The sequence below is a fragment of the Protopterus annectens genome, chromosome 7.part1, assembly GCF_019279795.1.
Source record: "Protopterus annectens isolate FY-2018-M chromosome 7.part1, PAN1.0, whole genome shotgun sequence".
Classification (NCBI taxonomy): domain Eukaryota; kingdom Metazoa; phylum Chordata; order Ceratodontiformes; family Protopteridae; genus Protopterus; species Protopterus annectens.
The window spans coordinates 148,687,298-148,707,348 of NC_056740.1; the positions used below are offsets into that span (position 1 = coordinate 148,687,298).

General features: G+C 46.8%; 1 protein-coding gene across 1 annotated transcript in view; it reads left to right on the forward strand.

Annotated features, from left to right (window-relative positions):
• The window catches only part of LOC122807560 (sodium- and chloride-dependent taurine transporter-like), a 1,880,476-nt gene that overhangs the window by 1,184,432 nt on the left and 675,993 nt on the right, over nt 1-20,051 (forward strand). The window contains exon 11 of the mRNA XM_044078473.1: nt 18,905-18,941. Coding sequence (XP_043934408.1) covers nt 18,905-18,941 — 37 coding nt within the window. The remainder of the gene's footprint in view (nt 1-18,904; nt 18,942-20,051) is intronic.

The window sequence follows — 20,051 nt, forward strand, 5'->3', positions numbered from 1 at the left end:
ACCTTATCCAGATGGTTGTTTTCTACCATTTCTTATGTGTATTCGCTCAGAGGCAAGGAACTACCCTCAAAACCGAAAGCACATTCAACCAGGAGCCTGTCCACATCTACAGCTTTTCAGGATAGGCTACCCATTGATACCATTTGTGCAGCAGCTACTTGGGCCACTCCTCATACCTTTGTCTCTCATTATAAATTAGATTTGGCCTCCAGGGACAGAGCCAGTTTTGGTTCCACAGTACTCAAGAGTCTGTTCCATTGAGCCACCCGGGATACAGGTGCTAGGGACGCGGTCCCATCCAGCAAGAATGAAGGCGAGATTGACAACTTAACATTTAGAAGTTATGTACCTACCATAACATTCCATGTTAGTTGTCTTCTCTCGCCTTCTTTCTTGCGTCCCTCCCTCCTGCCCCCTGGATTGGACAGATCTTGAAGGGCTTCTCTTTCTCAGGTTTCACTCTCCTGAGTCTTCAGTAGAAAGAGTCTATCTTAAGAACTTTTTTGCCTAGTTCTTCTAGGTTAGTCTTTGCTCTTCCTTTGGGAATAGTGTTATTTAGCAGGGTTTTATAGCTACCAAACGAGATCTGAGGTAGTCTTGCCTTGCATCATGGGATATAGGGTTACCTCGAGCTGGTAAAAGGAGTTCTCAAGCTTAGCAAGTGCCGAGTCGGAGCCGAGGATCGGCTCCGAACCCATCCAGCAAAAAAGAAGGCGAGAGAAGACAACTAACATGGAACGTTATGGTAGGTACATAACTTCTAATTAATTCTGATATGGTGCCCTCCACAAAAATAAAACATCGTCCACAAATCTATTATAAAAGAAAAGTTTGTCTTTCCAATCATGTGCTGCCTCAAATATCACCATATAGTCCCAGTATGCCAGGACTAGGTTATCATATGTGTTGGCACAAGGCTTATCCATAGCTATACCTTGTCTCTGACAATAATACTTTGTTTGACAAAGAAAAACATTGATCTGAAGTAGGAAGACTTCATTTGTCTGCAACATGTGGCTTTCGGATCCGACATCGGATCCGAGCCGGCAATTCATAAGCTTTAGGATCCGAGCTCCTAGCTCCTCCCTTTACCCATAATCCCCTGCTAAGCCCTGACTGACCTTAGATTTCGTTTGCCGCGTTCAATAGCTGACAGGAATTTCGAGCTCCATAGCGAAAGGAAATTGGTGACATCTTTTTGCCTATATTTTTTCTTATAATTTGGCAAAAGTTAAAGTGTGTTTGTTTAGGCTTTCCTCCCTTCCTTAGTTAACCTTCTCGGGTGTTCGTTTAGTGTGTGTTTGTTGTGTGTGTGTTTATTTTTTAGGGCCTGTTAGGGCGTAGCTATGTCTGAAGCCCCCAAGGCTATATTTTCTAAATGTACCGGGTTTGGCCATAAGCTTTCCCCGGCTGATGGCCACACTCGGTGCGTTAGATGCCTGGGGGTTGAACACCTGTCATCTGGTTGTACCATTTGTGCAGGGTTCAACCCCCGGGCTTTAAGGGAGCGGAGGTCGAAGTTGGTCCTGGTGGGACTTCTCCCTTCTGAATCGGCTTCGGCCTCGGCCCCTGCTATCCTCCCTACTCAGAAATCGCCAGTGGCTACTTCGGTCTCCCTTCCTCCGGCAGGGACTCAATCTCCCGATAAGAAACCAGAGGATAGGGAGACCAGGAGGGAAAAGGAAAGGCACAGAGAGGGGCACCATAAGCGGCGGGCTGAGGCCTCTGACTCGGCCCCGCCGCCTAAGCGTGCTTCCCCTCTGGCTTCTAAATCTCCTCCTCCTCGGCTCCGATCCCCTTGGTTTTCTCCCGGACCCGAGGAGGTGGAGACTAGACCTTCGTCGAGGTCATCGAGGCGACACTCTAGATCCGTCTCGGTGGCCTCGTCGAGGTCAACTTTTTCTATGTCGGACGCTGATATGGACCGGATGATGAGGCGATTCATCCAGGCCCAGATGCAGATGGGAGTGCTTCTGCCCCCCCCCCATCCTGGAGGGGCCTCGACCCCTTTTTTCACCCCCATAGCTCCTTCTCCGACCCGGCTCCCGGGTTCGGAGCTTTCGGAGCCGGGCAGCGTTGGACCCGGGGGCGGGTCGAATCCGACTGATCGGTGCACCTCGGATCTGATACCTCCCTTGAGTGCTTCGGGTACTTCGGACCCGACCTCTCGGAGCCGTGGGGCTAGCCTCGGATCCGAGGGAGCCGGTGTCTCTTCAACTCCGTCTAGATCGGAGCGCACCGGTCTCTCGGATCCGACGGTCTCGGCTCTGGTTCTGATCCATTCGTCGGATCCGAGTTGGGGTCGGCTCTCGGGTCCTAGAGAAGTCAGCTCCCCCTCGGCCTTCAACTTTGTGGAGAGGGTTCTGTCGAGGACATCCGGACCCCCGGTCCCTGTCTCAGCTCCATCCCGCACTCCCTCGCAGCTGGGCCAGGCTCCCATCAGCCGGTCTCAGGGACAGCCCGCCTCAATGTCCCAAGTGGTTCCTTTGGAACAACTGGTTGCTGGCAAGGACTCCTCGGACAGTCCCCCCAAGGAAGTGCCTCGTAAGCATAAGTGTAAGAGGAGGCACGTGGACTCCCCCGATTCTATTACTGAAGACATGGACTTGGAGGAATGGGAGGGCTCCCCAAGATCACCCCCAGAAGATGTCTCCTTTGGAGACATTATGGAAATGTTAAGGATCGGGGGGGGGGTCTGCCCCCAAGGCCTCCTCGGACGAGTCTGTGTTCTTGGAGACATTTGAGGCGGGCCCGTCTACCTCTTGGGTGTCCCCTCCTGCCGACCCTCTGGTGGACCTTATTGCCACCAGAGCGTGGAAGGACTCGGACACCGAAGAGCCTGTTCCCAAACGTCCGGACCGGATTCTTAGTCCCCCATCGGACCGTACACATTGGAGTAAGGGACCTCCAGTAGATGCCATGCTGATGGCTGCTGCCACAAAAAGGGAATTGGCTCAGGAGAGTCCCTCTATGCATCCCCCGAGCAAGGAATCCCACTCGATGGATCGCATTGGGAAGTGAGTCTTTAGTTCAGCAACCTTTTCCCTGGGGGCGCTGAACTGTATGGCACACGTGATCAGGATGCAGCGAGACCTGATTAAGGAATACGCTGCATCTCTCCCGGAGTCCATGTCGGCGGAGGACAACCAAGTGTACTCCACCCGTATGGCCACTCTCAGAGCGGTGTCTAATACTTCTATGCGGCTCTTATCTCACGCAACAGAGGGAGCCGCTAGAGCTAGCGGATCGGGCCTTGTTATGAGATGCTAGGCCTGGCTCCGGCACTGTGACTTTGCAGAGCCCTTCAAAGTGACCTTCGCGAATGCCCCCTTCGATGGTTCTGCCCTTTTTGGCAAAACGGTTTGCGAAACGCTTGTCCAGAGCGAAAAGGATGGGAAGACGCTGTCTGCCATCGGAGTCCGCTTCTCGGCTCCCCAGAGGTCCTTCTCGAAGAACCAAAAGGGACAGAAGAAGATGTGGTTCCGGAAATCGCAGCAATCCCAACCTGCTCCCGACAACCAGTCCTTCCGTGGCAGAGGAGGACAGGGAGGTCGCCGTCCTAGAGGCAGAGGGTCTCCTAGGAACTTTGGGTCCAGAGATCCTTTCTCTGACAGACCCACGCAGCACCCCTGAGGGGTTACCTGGCTGCTCCTCTCTGGAGGCAGTCGGGGGGGCGTTTTTTGAGGCACCTGACATCATGGGAGTCAATCACGTCAGACTGTTGGGTGCTTCGAGTGATATCCAGAGGCTATTCAATCCCCCTTCACAGTATTCCCAGATCCAAAAACCTCCCCGATGTACCACCCGATCAACGGGAGGTAGCAACTGTGGAAATCGCACAGCTGCTAACAAAAAGAGCCATCCAACACGTCCCCCGAGATCAGACAGGATCAGGGTTTTACTCCAGGTTCTTCTTGGTGCCAAAAAAGACGGGGGGACTTAAGACCGATCCTAGACCTGTCACAACTGAACCTGTCTGTAACCAAACAAAAATTCCGGATGGTCACCTTACAATCTATCCTCCCCTTCTTGCGGGAGAACGATTGGATGTGCTCTATAGACCTCAAGGACACGTACTACCACATTCTAATGGACAGACGGTCCAGGAGGTTCCTTCGCTTCTGGCTGGGAGCCAGTCACTACCAGTTCAGGGTCCTTCCCTTTGGTCTCACCTCTGCCCCCAGGGTGTTTACCAAGGTACTTGCAGTGGTAGCGGCCCACCTGAGACTCCAGGGAATTCAGGTGTTTCCATACCTGGACAACTGGCTCCTTACAGCGTCATCAAGGCATCTACTGTGCTCAGCCAGGGACTATTTTCTTCATATAGCCCCTCGGCTGGGCATCACCATAAACCGAGAAAAATCTTCCCTGAACCCCACACAGCTTATAGATTTTATAGGATGAAGATTGGACACAAGAAACATGCGGGCATTCCTCACTCTAGATCGACTGTCCAACCTGAGGTGTCATATCACGGCCATCTTAGAACCTTCTCCGACTGCAGCTATGGTCCTGAGGGCCCTAGGTTCAATGGCGGCAGCCATCCCACTCCTCCTCCACGCTCCACTACACATGAGGATCCTTCAATGGACCCTCCAGGTCCAATGGTCCCTGCTTTACCTTCCTCTCAACAACCCGTTAGCCATCAGCAGAGCATGCAGGAGCTCCCTGTTCTGGTGGCTCCAGTCGACGGACCTCCTGACAGGGAGACCCTTCTGTACTGCATTCCCCCTAGCCACAGTGACCACGGATGCTTCTCGCCTCGGGTGGGGGGGGGCATTCAGCGGGCAGGATTGTCCAAGGCACGTGGAACAGTTCAGAGACCTCCCTGCATATAAATGTTCTGGAAATGAGGGCAGTGCTATTAGCGTTGCAAACACTACACAGCCTTCTTCCTGTAGGAACTATTGCTATCCAGACTGACAACATGTCGGTAGTCTAGTACATCAACAAACGGGGGGAACCAGGTCCTACCCCCTTTGTCGAGAGGCCATGAGAGTATGGGAATGGACAATCTCCACCAACCGCTTTCTTGTGGCAACGCACATTCCGGGAAGGTCCAACATTCTAGCGGACAAGCTCAGTCGCACCATTCTTTCCCCTCACGAATGGTCTCTCAATTCTCTAGTAGCGAAGCAGATTTTTGCCACCTGGGGGCAACCCTGTTGCGGTCTTTTTGCTTCTCCCTCAAACGCCAAATGCGACAGTTTCTTCGCTCTACTTCCCCCATTCGGGGAATCCCTGAGAGATGCCCTGGTGCATGCTTGGCCTCCCGGTCTCCTATACACTTATCCTCCTCTTCCTCTAATGCAAAAACTGTTACAGAAAGCCAGCAGTTTGGGGAGCAGAATGATTCTCATTGTCCTATTCTGGCCTCGTCAACCATGGTTCCCTTATGTATGGTCTCACCGAGTGAATCCGCCCTGGATTCTAGATCCAATTCCGGATCTCATTTCCCATCCACAGGGGCTTCCAATCCCGAACCTTCACACTCTGAAATTGACAGATTGGCTGCTCCAGTTCCATCCCTAATCAGGACTCCCGGTATCTCTTCACCAATGAAAGCCATCATAGTGGCTGCCCATAAACCTTCTACTAGGAAGGTTTATCGAAGCAAATGGAAGCGGTTCTCTATTTAGCCGGAACATAAAAATCTTGATCCCTTTTCCGCGCTGCTCTCTGCGGTACTAGACTTCTTGACAGACCTTTTCCATCAAGGAGCAAGCTCTTCAACGGTAAAGGTACAGATGGCAGCCATTTCTCATTACCATGTGGGTCATGACTCGACACCTCTCATGGCTGCAAAAATTTGTAAAACCTTTCTTAAGGGTGCTTTCCTCTTAAGACCTCCTGTGAAGGAAGCCGTACCACCTTGGGACTTATCTTTAGTGCTGCAGTCCCTAACCGCTCTTCCTTTTGAACCTGCAGCCTCTGTGGACTTGAAGTATCTTTCTTGGAAAACTGCTTTCTTAGTGGCCATTACGTCAGCTAGAAGAGTTTCAGAACTCCAAGCTCTGTGCGTCAAACCACCTTATCTCTCCTATTTTCCTGATAGGGTCTCCCTCAGGACCAGTCCTTCCTTTCTTCCAAAGATTGCTTCCGAATCCAATATTAACCACTCTATTAATTTGCCAGTTTTCTTTCCCAAATATAAAAACAAAGGAGAATATAAACTGCATTCCTTAGATGTTCATAGACAACTGCGTTTCTACATTCACAGAACAGCTGGTCATAGACAATCCGATCAATTGTTCGTCTCCTTTGCAAAATTCGCACTGGGTAAGGCAGTCTCTAAGGTCACCTTGTCAAAGTGGATTTCTAATTGTATCTTGCAGGCTTATGACACCTCAGGAAGGCCAGCTCCTCAGAGAATTACAGCACATTCTACAAGAGCAGTATCTACTTCTGCTGCCTTTAAATCTAGAGTACCATTAGATGATATTTGTGCAGCAGCCACTTGGACCTCATCTCATACTTTCATTTCACATCACAAAGTGGACGTTGTTTCCAGAGGGAGAGCATCCTTTGGCTCTGCGGTGCTCCGGAACATCCTTCCATGACGGCCGCCCAAGATCCAGGTAGCTGGGGACTCTGTCCCACAGGTTGCAGACAAATGAAGTCTTCCTACTTCAGATTAAGAAGTTATGTACTCACCATAACGTTCCATCTGTGTAGGTGACTTCATTTGGATGCAACCATCCCCCCCCCTCCATCCCCCTGACCTTTCAAGGCTAGTAGTCCTGGTTTACCCAGGATTCTGTTATACTGGTATTCACAGGGCAAACTCAATCTGAGGTCAGTCAGGGCTTAGCAGGGGATTATGGGTAAAGGGAGGAGCTAGGAGCTCGGATCCTAAAGCTTATGAATTGCCGGCTCGGATCCGATGTCGGATCCGAATCCCACAGGTTGCATCCAAATGAAGTCACCTACTCAGATGGAACGTTATGGTGAGTACATAACTTCTTATTTTCTAATACTAGCCTTAATAAGGAATTATAACCTTATAATGTTAAGTTGTCAATCTCGCCTTCATTCTTGCTGGATGGGTTCGGAGCCAAGGCACTTCCTAAGCTCAAGAGTCACTTCCACCAGCTCGAGGCAGCCCCATATCCCATGATGCAAGGCGGTGATTACCCAGATCTCGTTTGCCGCTTCGTTCATGAGGTAACTTTTTACCAGCTCCTGGTAACTGAATTTTTCTACTTTTTTTCTGAGACTTTAGTCCACAGTACTTTATATTTATATATAGTTAACTTCCCTTTATTCTTATTTTTTTTGCTAATCGTTCCTTAGGTCTTTACCCCTCCTATATTTTTCCTGTCAGGGTTTGTTTGGGTGTGTCTGTGTGTTTTTTTCCCTGTGCTTGGATTTGTTAAACTAGTTTAATTTTTGGACTGAGTGTGTAGTGTGTGTGTGATTACGTACTCAGTCATGTCTAAAGAGGCTAGGGTCTCAGGCTTCAAGAAGTGTGACTCGTGCTGTCAGAAGATGTCTCTGGCAGACGGTCACACTTCTTGTATTTATTGCCTGGGACCTCTACACCTGCAGGACTCTTGTGCTATTTGCCACTCCTTCAGCCAGAGAGTCCTGCAGGAACGTAGAAATAAACTCATTCTCAGGGGCTTATTAAAGCCTGGGAGCTCCCTGGCTAAGTCCGGCTTGGGGAAGCCCTCAAAGCCTCCTAAGGCCCAGGCTTCAGTGTCCAAGCCTTCGGCCTTGGCTCCGACTGGAGCCAATCCTTCCTTCTCTGAAGGTTCGGTATCGGCGCCGATCGGCGCCGATACTCTCTCTTCCATGCCTGTGTTGGCTCCGGCTGGAGCCGACACATCTCTGACCCAGCTCGGAGCCGACAAGTTGTCGGCTCCAACTGGACCCGAAGATTCTTCGGCTCCGATGGCTCAGTCGAGAAAAAGATACAGATTTCTGTCGCTGGAGTCTATTCATTCGGCTCCGGCCTCTCCCTTACTTTCGGAGCGGAGCCATCGGAGCCGATCCTCAAGGTCTTCCAGACTCTCAGACCATGACTTGGAGAGAGTGGTGAGTAGACTGCTGAAATCACAGGCACTGGCCCAGATGCTTCATAGCCCGTCTCAGCAGACGACCGCTATTCCACACCCTCCAGAAATTCCTCCTTCGACTCTCCTTCAGAGCTCGGAGCCTGAGCTTATTGGAACTGTGACTGTTGGTGCTTCGGAGCCGATACCACTCCTTTCGGCTCCGTTGTCTTCGACTCCTATCTCCTTCTTGAGACCGTCCTTGGAGGGATTCGGTCGTCGGGCTTCCCTTGTCTGTTCCGGGGGGCGAGTGGCATCGGACCCTTGTCCGACCCCATTCTCCCCCTCTGAGCTTCGGCTTTGGTAAGCTCGGCACCGACATCTGCTTCGGAGCCTTCCCTTTCGGTGGGACCGGGGATTCCTGTTTCATCGGAGCGGGAGCTCTCGGTCCTCCCCGGGAGGGGAGCCTTCGAGGTGATGAGGAGTGTACTAGCCCCCGAGCTGAGTCAACAGTCGGTCCCATTAGCTCCTCCCTCTTCAGTGCCTGTAGATATCTCTTCCCACTCTCTTGCTCCCAGACCCAGAGATCCATCGCCCCAGGTTTCCCCATTGGGAATACCTTCCTCTTCCGAGGTTTCTCCTGATCCTTCAGGGGAATCCCCGCATAAGAGGACCTGCAAGAGGAAGCATTTAGACTCCCCTGAGTCTACGACATCAGATACCGACTTAGATGAGTCGGAGGGGTCCCCAAGATCCCCCTCTGAGGATGTCTCCTTTTCAGACATTCTTGAACTCCTGAAACATAGGGGGAACTGGCCCTCCATTAACCCCTCCGAGGATGACTCGGTATACCTGGAGGCTTTAGGATCTCGACCCTCCACCTCCTGAGTGTCTCTGCCTTTTGACCCCCTCATGGACGTGATAGCTCGAAAGGCGTGGGCATCTCCTGATTCTGTGGAACCAGTCCCCAGGAGGCCTTCTAAATTTATCACGGCCCCCACTGAAAAACAGTTTCTCACCAGAGGTGTCCCGGTTGATGCCATGGTGGTGGCGGCCGCCACCAAAAAGGAACTTGCAGATCCTTCCGTACCGGTCCATCCTCCTAACAAGGAGTCTAGGACCATGGACAGGTATGGTAAGCGGATGTTTTCCTCAGCGACCTTTGCTATGCGTTCGCTGAATTATCTATGTCACTTCACCCGACTTCAAAGAGATATCCTCAAGGAATTGGGGGAGGTGGTACAGGATCCGTCAGCTGCTGGGGCTCAAGAGAAGATTGCCTCTCTGCTGGGAATCCTAAATTCCATAACTAACTCCTCCATGCGGCTCATTTCTTATGCAGCCGATGGAGCGAGTAGAGCTGCAGGCACAGGAGTGGCTCTCAGACGTCAGTCCTGGATGCGACTTTGCAATTTTGCAGACCCCTTTAAGGCGTCCTTCACAAACTCTCCCTTCGATGGGACAAATTTGTTTGGACCTCAGGTGAAGGACACTTTGACCAGGTGCGAGCAAGACGGCAAGACTCTTTCTGCCGTAGGAGTCCGTTTCTCCACCCCTTCAAGGCCTTACCCCAAAGGTCAGAAGGGAGGGAAAATGTGGTTCCGAAAATCTCAAGGAGTCATGCCTGACGCACGTGGTCAGTTTACCCCCAGAGGCAGAGGGGGTAATAACAACAGACGTCGCCCTAGGGGCAGAGGGGGTCCGCAGAACCAGGGCAGCAGAGAGCCTTTCTCTGACAAGCCCTTCCAGCATCCCTGAGGTGTTGCCCGACTGCCCACCCTTGGAGGCAGTCGGGGGGAGATTGTCACTGTACCCAGAAGCCTGGCTTTCCCTTTCTCAAGACAAATGGGTACAGTCGATCATATCCGAGGGTTACAAAATACCTTTCGAGAAAAGCCCCTTCCCTCAAAAAGGATCCCTTCCAGACGTTCCACCCGGTCTAAGAGAAATTGCAAAGCTAGAGGTTTTAAAACTTCTAGAGAAAAGGGCCATCCAGCCAGTTCCAGCAGGCCATTTAGAATCGGGAATCTACTCAAGGTTCTTTTTGGTCCCCAAAAAGACGGGAGACTGGAGACCAATATTAGACCTCAGCAGACTAAACAAGTCTGTCAAAAAGACGAGTTTTCGGATGGTCACACTTCAATCGATTTTTCCCTTTCTGGACAAAGACAACTGGATGTGCTCTATAGACCTTCAGGATGCGTACTATCACATAAAAATCCACAGATGCTCCAGAAGGTTTCTCCGCTTTCGGCTGGGGACCAGTCATTTTCAATTCAGAGCCCTGCCCTTTGGTCTCACCACAGCCCCCAGAGTGTTCACCAAATGCATGGCAGTGGTCACGGCTCACCTGAGAAGTCAGGGATTCCAGGTGTTTCTGTACCTAGACGACTGTCTCCTCACAGCCACCACCAGGCATCAACTTCTCCAGGCCAGGGATTACACTCTACGTCTCTGCAGCCAGTTAGGGATTTCTGTCAACTTCGAAACGTCTTCCTTATCGCCTTGCCAATCTATTACCTTTATAGGCGCAGATCTAGACACTACTCGGATGTCAGCAAATCTAACAAATCAAAGAATCCTGGATATCCAAAATCATGTTCGGATCATCCTATTCAGCAAAAAGGTACAAGCCAGGTTGGTCCTGAAAGTGTTAGGCCTAATGGCAGCTGCCATCACACTTCTTCCTCTGGCCCGCTTTTACATGCGTCTCCTACAGTGGATGTTGTTTACCCAATGGTCCTTCCAGCAGTTGCCCATGCGTCACAAGATCCTTGTCACACAGATCTGCAAGAGCCACCTATCCTGGTGGATTTCTTCCCCCCTAGTCCATGAGGGCAGACCATTTGTCTCCCCGGCCCCGGTAGCCACGGTCACTTTGGATGCCTCCCTGATCGGGTGGAGGGGGCATTATCAGGGCAACCGTTCGAATACCACCTGCATATAAATGTCCTAGAGATGAGAGCAGTGCTTTTAACATTGCAAGCCCTCAACGACTTTCTTCCTTTAGGAACTATTGCAGTTCACACGGACAACATGTCCGTAGTATGGTATATCAACAAACAGGGCGGGACCAAGTCCTATCCTCTGTGTCGAGAAGCTCTCAGACTTTGGCAATGGGTGATCTCCTCTCAGCGGTTTCTGATAGCAACGCATATCCCCGGGAAAACCAACATCATAGCGGACAGGTTGAGCAGAGCTATACTCATGCCTCACGAGTGGTCTCTCAAACAATCTATAGCGGAAGAGATTTTTCAGATGTGGGGCCCTCCTTGCTGCGACCTTTTTGCTACACCCCAAAACAGCAAATGCCCAGACTTCTCTCTCTTTCCACTTCCAGGCCATCCCCCCAGAGACGCTCTAACCCAGGATTGGCCCCGGGGACTTCTTTATGCTTTTCCCCCTTTTCCGTTGATTCCTCAAGTGCTTCAGAAAGCTACTGACTTGAGAGCCAAGCTGATTCTCATTGCTCCTTACTGGCCTCGACAAATTTGGTTCCCGTTCCTTCATCGACATCTCTTAGTGCAGCCTTGGCATCTGGACCCAGTTCCAGATCTTCTGACCCACCAATCGGGTCAACTGCACCGGTCCATTCGTTCCCTCAAGCTCACTGCTTGGTTGCTCCACTTCCTTCCTTAGCCAGGCTTCCTATGATCTCTAATCCCGTTAGGGATATCATAGTAGCTTCTCTAAAGTCCTCTACCAGAAGGATTTACTCTAGCAAATGGCAATGTTTTTCCTTTTGGGCAAGGTCTAAGAACATAGATCCCTTTACTGCCCCTATTCAGTCAGTTTTGGACTTCCTAGCTGAAATTTTTCACTCTGGTTCTTCTTCTTCCACAGTTAAAGTCCAGCTGGCAGCAATCTCAATTTTCATGTCGGATTTGCAGACCAGAACATTATGTCTCACAAACTTTGCAAAGCCTTTCTCAGAGGGATCTTCCTACTTAAACCCCCTATTAGGGATCCTCCACCGCAGTGGGATCTAAATTTAGTGCTGGCATCCTTAATACTTCCCCCTTTTGAACCGGCTGCTACATGCTCGTTAAAATTTCTCTCTTGGAAGACACTCTTTCTAGTCGCTATTACTTGACTAGAAGGGTGTCTGAACTTCATGCTCTCTGTGTTCGTCCCCCTTACTTGGTCTTCCACAAGGATAGAGTATCTTTGAGAACTAATCCGTCTTTTTTGCCCAAGGTTGCTTCTAAGACAAATTTAAACCAATCTATTGATCTTCCAGTATTTTTTCCCAATTATTCTGACAGGCGGAACAAAAATTGCATTGCCTAGATGTTCATCGCCAACTCAGATATTACTTGGACAGATCAAAGCAATCTAGAAAGTCTGACCAGCTTTTTCTTTCTTATGCTGAAAATAAGAAAGGTCTCCCTGTTTCTAAGCTGACCTTATCCAGATGGCTGTCTTCCACTATTTCTTACATTTATAAGCTTAGGGGCAAACAGCTGATCTCAATACCAAAAGCACATTCTACCAGAGGCCTAGCCACATCTACAGCCTTTCAGGCCATACTACCCTTAGACACTATTTGTGCAGCAGCCACTTGGGCCACTCCTTATACCTTCGTCTCACATTACAAATTGGATTTGGCTTCCAGGGACAGGGTGAGTTTTGGTTCCACAGTTTTCAAGAGTCTGTTCCATTGAGCCACCCAGGATAGAGGTGCTAGGGACGCGGTCCCATCCAGCAAGAATGAAGGCGAGATCGACAACTTAACATTTAGAAGTTATGTACCTACCATAACGTTCCATGTTAGTTGTCTTCTCTCGCCTTCTTTCTTGCGTCCCTCCCTCCTGTCCCCCTAGCCTGGACAGACCTTGAACTATCCTCTTCTCTGGGAGATTTCTCCCTTGGACACCAGTTAGCTCTGTACTTAGTTACCTGGTTTCCCCTTACAGTTTTTTCTCAGGTTAGTTGTTCTTCTTCCCTTGGGGGAAGATAGCAGTTATTTTTTTTCCTCTAGCTACCAAACGAGATCTGGGTAATCACTTGCATCATGGGATATGGGGCTGCCTCGAGCTGGTGGAATTGACTCTTGAGCTTAGCAAGTGCCGAGTCGGAGCCGAGGATCGGCTCCGAACCCATCCAGCAAGAAAGAAGGTGAGAGAAGACAACTAACATGGAACGTTATGGTAGGTACATAACTTCTAATTTTCATCTATATGTATATTCACCTTTTTGTTCAGTATTTCTTCCATGGCAGTAATACCATATTGATTTTCTATGACAGTGAACAAATTCTTTACATCTAAGGTAACAAACATGTAGGAAATATCACTGTTCTCTTGTAAATAAACACCCAACGATTCCAAAAATGTAGCAGTATCTTTCAAAATTCTGGGGGATTTTTGTAACATTGGTCTGAGATTACATTCTAACCAGATAGAAATATTTTCTGTTACCCAGCCCCTACCCGATACTATAGGTCTCATGGGTGGTGTTTTGAGATCCTTATGAAAGACTTACGTATTCAGCTGGAAAGAGACTACAAAACTGAATACCATAAAAATAGACTTATGGGCATACTATGTGTAGCTGCTAACTATGATTTAGAACTTCAACAAGTTAAGTTAAAGAAACTACAATGTGATTATCACGATTTTTCATCAGGTAACATCTTTGTTTGGCCTCGTCCTCAAGAAAGAGCATGAAATGCTTCAAATGATGTAGCAGCCACACCTGCACCTAATCAAAATTATCTCCAGCATGAATTCCAGGACTAATGGGTTCATCTTCTCCCTGACCAGGGTATCCGTCTTGGCCAGTGGTTGCTGTTAGGCAAGATTTTTGGCCTGACTGACTCTACACGAAGTAGGAGAATCGAAGCTTTTCCTCTGAGGTGGAGTTGTTGAGATTCATATGCTGTCAGCCTGCTTCTGCAGCTTCCTCCCAACCCTCTGGGTCTTTTCAGAAGCCAATACGGTAAGCCTGGGGCAAGATGATAATGGCCTGTGTGAAAGCTTACCTTCATCTTGGTATTCTCTCAGCCCCCTTGGTGGCTAGGACAGTGCCAGAAGAAACCCAAGTTGCCATTATTTTGCTTCCTACTTCGGAACCAGTTCTGACTCCAAGAATATAAGAACCACTAGGAGATGTTGTGCTGATGTCCTTGCCATCCATGGATTTGTTTTCATTTGTGTTGATGCCCTCAGTGCCATTGGAAGTGTGCGGGTCGACAGTGTTGGCACTGTCCTCCACTAGTTCAAATAGGATGATCAGTGTTAACATCAGCTCTGACGTTTTTTGGAGTCATTGTCAGTGCCAAAGCTTCCAGCATTCAATTCTTTAGTGCCAAAGCCTGCCCCAAGTAGCCTCATTACTAGAATCATCAATGTCAGTGGTCAGTACTGACAGTTTCCCCTTACAGTGTCAGCACCACTGACTTCAGTGCATAAGTCTTGTCCCTGGGCACCTTAGCAGGTCACTCAGCATCGAGAAGATCTGCTTAAATCTTTCACTTGGAACAGAGTTGTTCTACACCACTCTACACTGTTGAAGCAGGGTCTTTGGACTGATCATCCGTTTTGTCTTACTAGGATGTAGAACCAGAAAGGCCAAGAGAACACCTTCAGTCTCGGTTACCTTCACATCAGGGAAGCTCAGATGACTCTCCACTTAGCCTCCAAGAAAGAGTTTGTGCAAGAGGAAGAACATAGACCCCCCCCCACCATTGTAGTCTCCCACCTTAGATGAGATCCTGATGATGGGAAAGATTTAACCCAATCACTTCACAAAGACCCCAGATTTAGAGAAATGCCAGAGATGCTGCAGCAGAAGGGATCACTGCCCATTGACTCCACCACTTCTGAGGAGTAGAGCCTACAGAAAGCCTACAAGCCTACAGGTTCTCACCCTCAGCAGCCTGGCTTGTCGTTCCCCCTCCCCCACACACACAGAATAAATTAATAGACATTGTTGTACAAAAGGTCGAAGAGAGCTGGATGTAGTAGAGCCCATATCTAGAAAGCCCAACAGAGTGCTGTACATAGGATAAACTACAGTGGAGTAATGGACCACTTCTAGACTCTTATCATGGTTTCAGCAGCAAAGAGAAGTTCCAGAAGATGCTCAAGCTATCCATCACCCCCCAAGCAAAGACTCAATAAAGATGGATAGATTAGAAAATTGTATATATGTATCAAATACCCTTTCCATCAGAACACTGGATTACTTGGAGCATGTAGAATGGCTAGGAAGTCTTTCAGAATGGTTTTCTAGGATGGGGGGGTATTGACCTGATGAATACAGATAAGCAGTTCCAGGCCTTAGCAACCTTGTATGAGTACAGACAATGCCCAGCAGATTTGACAGGTCTGTGGACAGACAGGATTTTTTGGTCATTAGGTAGTAATGACCAACTGGGAACATAGTTGTGCAGAATGTTATTTAGTGCTGAACAAGCAGATGGATTCTAGATAATTTTATAGGTGGTAAGAAATTGTGCATATGGTGGTTGATGTGGTAGTTCTAACCAGTTTAGGCTTTTTAGTGTTATACAGTGCTTAGTTCTGAAAGAGGATATTTACTGCAAATTTCCCAAGTTTGTTACAGCATTGTTCAAGTTTTGATTTTTGTGATGCCTGAGGGTTAGTAGGGATGGGAGTACCATAAAGAAGTGTGGGGAGGAGATAAGTAGTGATGGATAGATTAGGAAAGTGTGTGTATGCATCAAGTACCTTGTCCATCAGGGCACTGAATTACTTGGCCCATATGGAATGTTTTCAGAGGGAACTAGCAGATAAGACACTAGAAAGTGCATGGCTCCAGTCACTGCCCACATGCAGCTGTTGCCTACTGGAGATGTCAGCATATGCAGACTCCGTTGGCAGCAATAAATTCTATTTCACTGCTATCTGTGCATCTACTTCACAATGCAGTGGGTGGAACTTCGGCAGGTTCAGGCATTACACTGAGACATCAGGCATCCCTGCTATTGACTTATTTTGCAGAACACTTTAAGCTGGCCTTTGTGAATGTCCCCATTGATGGAACCTCATTATCTGGTCAAACAGTGAAAAATAAGCTGCAATAGTATAAGCAAGTGGGCAAGATACTCACAGCTGTTTAGGTCAGATTCTAAGCTCTACAAAGATTATTTCAGAGAAATTAAACGGGAGATAAGAATATCATGTTTCAGAAGTCCCAGCAGCAGTACAACAGCAGTTCCTGAACTAGAGATAACCTCTCTAACAGCCACCACCCTTAGAGGCAGAGGAGGACTGTATATCAAAGATTGCAGAGATTGGGGGAATCCTCTTTGTGCATCCACTTGTATAGCATGCTATCACACAGGATATTTGGATCATGGAGATGATATCCAGAGACTCTACTTTGCCATTTTTGCAATTGCCCATAAAAGTACTCTCTCATCCAGCCATAGTACCACACAGTAAAAGAAGGATGGCTTAACAATAAGTTTAAAACTTTCTGTTAAAAAGAGCCATCCAGGAGTTCCCACCAGACCAGATAAGATCTTAGTTTTACTCAGAATTCTTCTTGATGCCCAGAAAGATAGGGCTGCAGACCAGTTGTAGATGTCATCTGTATGAATCAACACACTTCTGGACGATTAAGGTGCATCCCACCCTACCTTGCTTGCAAGTAGGTACTTGGATGTGCTCTTCAGATCTCTAGGGTGTCTCTCTGCATAGCACGATAGCCAAACTGTCCAAGAGATTACTTTGCTTTCAAGTTTGAGCTAGTCATTATCAGTTCAGAGTCCTACCTTTTGGTCTCACAAAAGCCGCGGATGTTTACCAAGTGCATGGCCCCAGTCACTTCCCACACAAAACTGTTAGTAATATGAATCTTACCTTTTCTTTCCCTGGCCAACTGTCTCATTGCTGCTTCCATGATGGAAAGATGAATTAATCCCTGCAAGGCAGTACTTATTCCAGTTGTAAATGTTGCTGATTCCTAAATTGAACCCTCCCAGAATCTGAAATTCATTAGCTGTTAATTGGACTCCATTTGACAACTAGCTTATTACCTCTAGACAAAGTACCAATAATAGTTCGAGCCTGACAAATTTGTACCACAACCCAAAACTAGATGCAGCCACAGTTCTCATCATTCTTGAACTAATAGCAACCACCATACAGACTGTTGTACATGCCATTTACCACACGAGAATACTTCAGCAGACGCTATTTATTTATTGTTGGATTGATTTATTGACAACTGATTACGGGGAAAGTCTGACTGGGTAAGAGTCCATTTTCAGCAGAGGTCCAGGGGAAAAAAGCTCCAAAGTATAACAAAAGATTTTAAAACAATAATTTTACAGTCTTTAAAAATAATACAAAAAAAAACAATTACAGTTTAAATAATTATACCAGAGTATACATAATATGAAAACATTGGTTAAGAATATTTACAAGTTTTATGACAATGATTTAATGGTTAGAGAAATTTTAGCCGGTTTGTAGAGAAATTAAAGGTAAGTTAGTATAATACAAACATGAATTGCAATATGAGGTGAGAGAAAAGCAGGCTTATGATATACTTAGAAAGCCAGGGGAGGAAAAATTGATAAAAGTAAGGAAGTGAGTGAAGAAGGTAGAGTAAGGAAATGTAAGGTATGAATAGGTATTTGTTCACATTAAGGGTATAGTGTATCCTTGTATTGAGCAAGAAGAAAGCCAGCTTTTGTTTAGGAAATTTTTTAGAATGGTTTTCAATGATGGGAGGAAGGATATTGACCTGATGAATACAGATAAGAAATTCCAGGTCTTAGAGTCATTGTACAAGTACAGACAATGTGATTTAACAGGTTTGTGGACAGACAGGATTTTTAGACATTAGATCTTAATAACTGACTGGGAGCATAGTTATACAGAATGTTATTTAGTGCTGAACAAGCAGATGGATTGTAGATAATTTTATAGGTGCTAAGAAGTTGTGTATATGATGGCTGATGTGGTAGTTCTAACCAGTTTAGACTTTTAAGTGCTATACACTGGTGAGTTCTGAAAGGGGTATATGCTGCAAATTTAGCAAGTTTGTTACAGCATTGTTCAAGTTTTGTTTTTTGTGATGCTTGAGGGTTAGTAGGGATGGGCGTGCCATAAAGAAGTGTGGGGAGCAAAGTAGTGGCAACTGTAGCTTTACTTTTGTCGATGAGAAAGTTTTTGCCTGTGTAATGCATAACTAGTTCTTGATGAGTTTTTCTTATGTAGGTTTGTACATGCAGGTTGAATTTAACATTATCATTCACTATCATCCGTAATAATTTGCTATAAGAGGTGACTAATGGTTGTATTATCAAGAGAGAGAGGACTTTATATTTTTTTTCCTGGGAGAAGGATTTGGGAAAAAGTAGTAGTTTTTTTGGGTCTATATTATGATATTGCCTGCTCAGAAGAGCGAACGACACATAATTGACCCCATGTAAGCAAAAGCTTACAACGTCGAAACATCAGAACATTGGAAAAAAATCGCTGTTCTGAAATAAAAAAAAAAAAAAAACGTAAAACATTACATAATGTGTGGGGCTTTGCCCTCCACATCCCCCTACTTAAATATACCAACTCCAAGATCGCACTACAGTGCCGAAAACTTCAAAGTAGCGAAAGCGGCCAAGCAAATTCTTTCCCAGGGAAAGAATTTGCTGAAAAGCCGCTTAGCTATTTTCCCTTTTCGTGCTTTTCAGTTCAGCAAACACGCATTTGACAACCTGCGTCTGTGACAGCGTAATAGGGAGCAATTTTCTGTAGGGTTGAGCATGAGCTGTGAGTTACAAAGCTTTGTTTCAGTTGCTGTTAAAGCTTTCTGAGTATTTTTTTAAGCGTACCATGTTGTCAGATGTGCAAATGACTGTGGCGTTATCTGCATACTGTATTAGGGTGGCCTTGTATGGATGTGTGGAGGGTGTTGGTGAGAATGTTAAAGAGGAGGGGACCAAGGATAGAACCTTGTGGTACACTGGTAGTGACTAGGAGGTTTGGAGAGAGGGTGGACTTTCATTTTACTGACTGATACCTATTAGATAGATAACTTTTGAAATACAGAGCTGTAGGCTGAGAGAGACCTAATGAGGACATTTGAAGTATAAGTTTGCTGTGACAAACTGTGTTGAAGACTTTAGACAAGTCTAGCAATAAGGAGGAGACTAGTTAGACTTTATTTCTAGCTTTAGTGACAGTATCTGTATAGGTTAGAAGTGTAGTGTTAGTACTATGGGAAAGATGGAAGCCATGTTGTATGGGGGATAGAAATTCTTCCTGCAGGAGATAGTTTTCCAGTTGTTTTGGATACAATTTTCAAGTATTTTGGAGAGCTGGGGATAAGATTGCTATCGGTCTAAAGTTAATAATGTCTGTTGATTTTCTTTCTTTGTGCAGAAGGATAAAGTGTGACTTTTTCAAGACAGAGGAAACGTGGGATTCCTGGATTGACCTATTTATATGTATTGAGACAGGATAGGCAATGCTGTTGGCTGCTGTTTTAAGGTACTTTCTTGCTTGGATGGTCATCAGCTGAAGTTGAGCATGGTTTGAGGTTTGCTTAAGTGTAGTTTTATATAGGATGTAAGCACAGGTTTGAAGGTGAAAGTGGAAGTGGCGCTACGTGGCTGCTGGTCAGGGTTGAGATTAGATGTTGGGGAATCCTTGATCAGAGATGCTATACAAACTATGAAATAAGAGTTGAATTGGATTGCGGTTTCAGGTGATGAGTTATTGTGAGAGGGGTTAGGGTTGAATTTACAGCCGGGATGCAAGATTTCTTTAATGAGTGACCAGAATTTTTAGGGTTGTGTTTACTATTATTTTGAAAGTTTTTATAGTATAGTTTTTTTTGTCTTCATTAATTTGCTTTTTAGTGTGATTGTGAAGCATTCTGAAGTTTTCAAGATATTGTGATGTTTTATATTTTCACCATTCTTTCCATGCTTTTTCTCTGTCCTGCATTAGCATTCTACTTTTATTCTATTATTATTTTATATTATTATATTATTATTTTATTATTATTGTGTTCTATTTTTGATAGCCAAATTGCATTACTTGTTTCTAGTCTCTTCCTTCTAAGAGGTACAAGGTT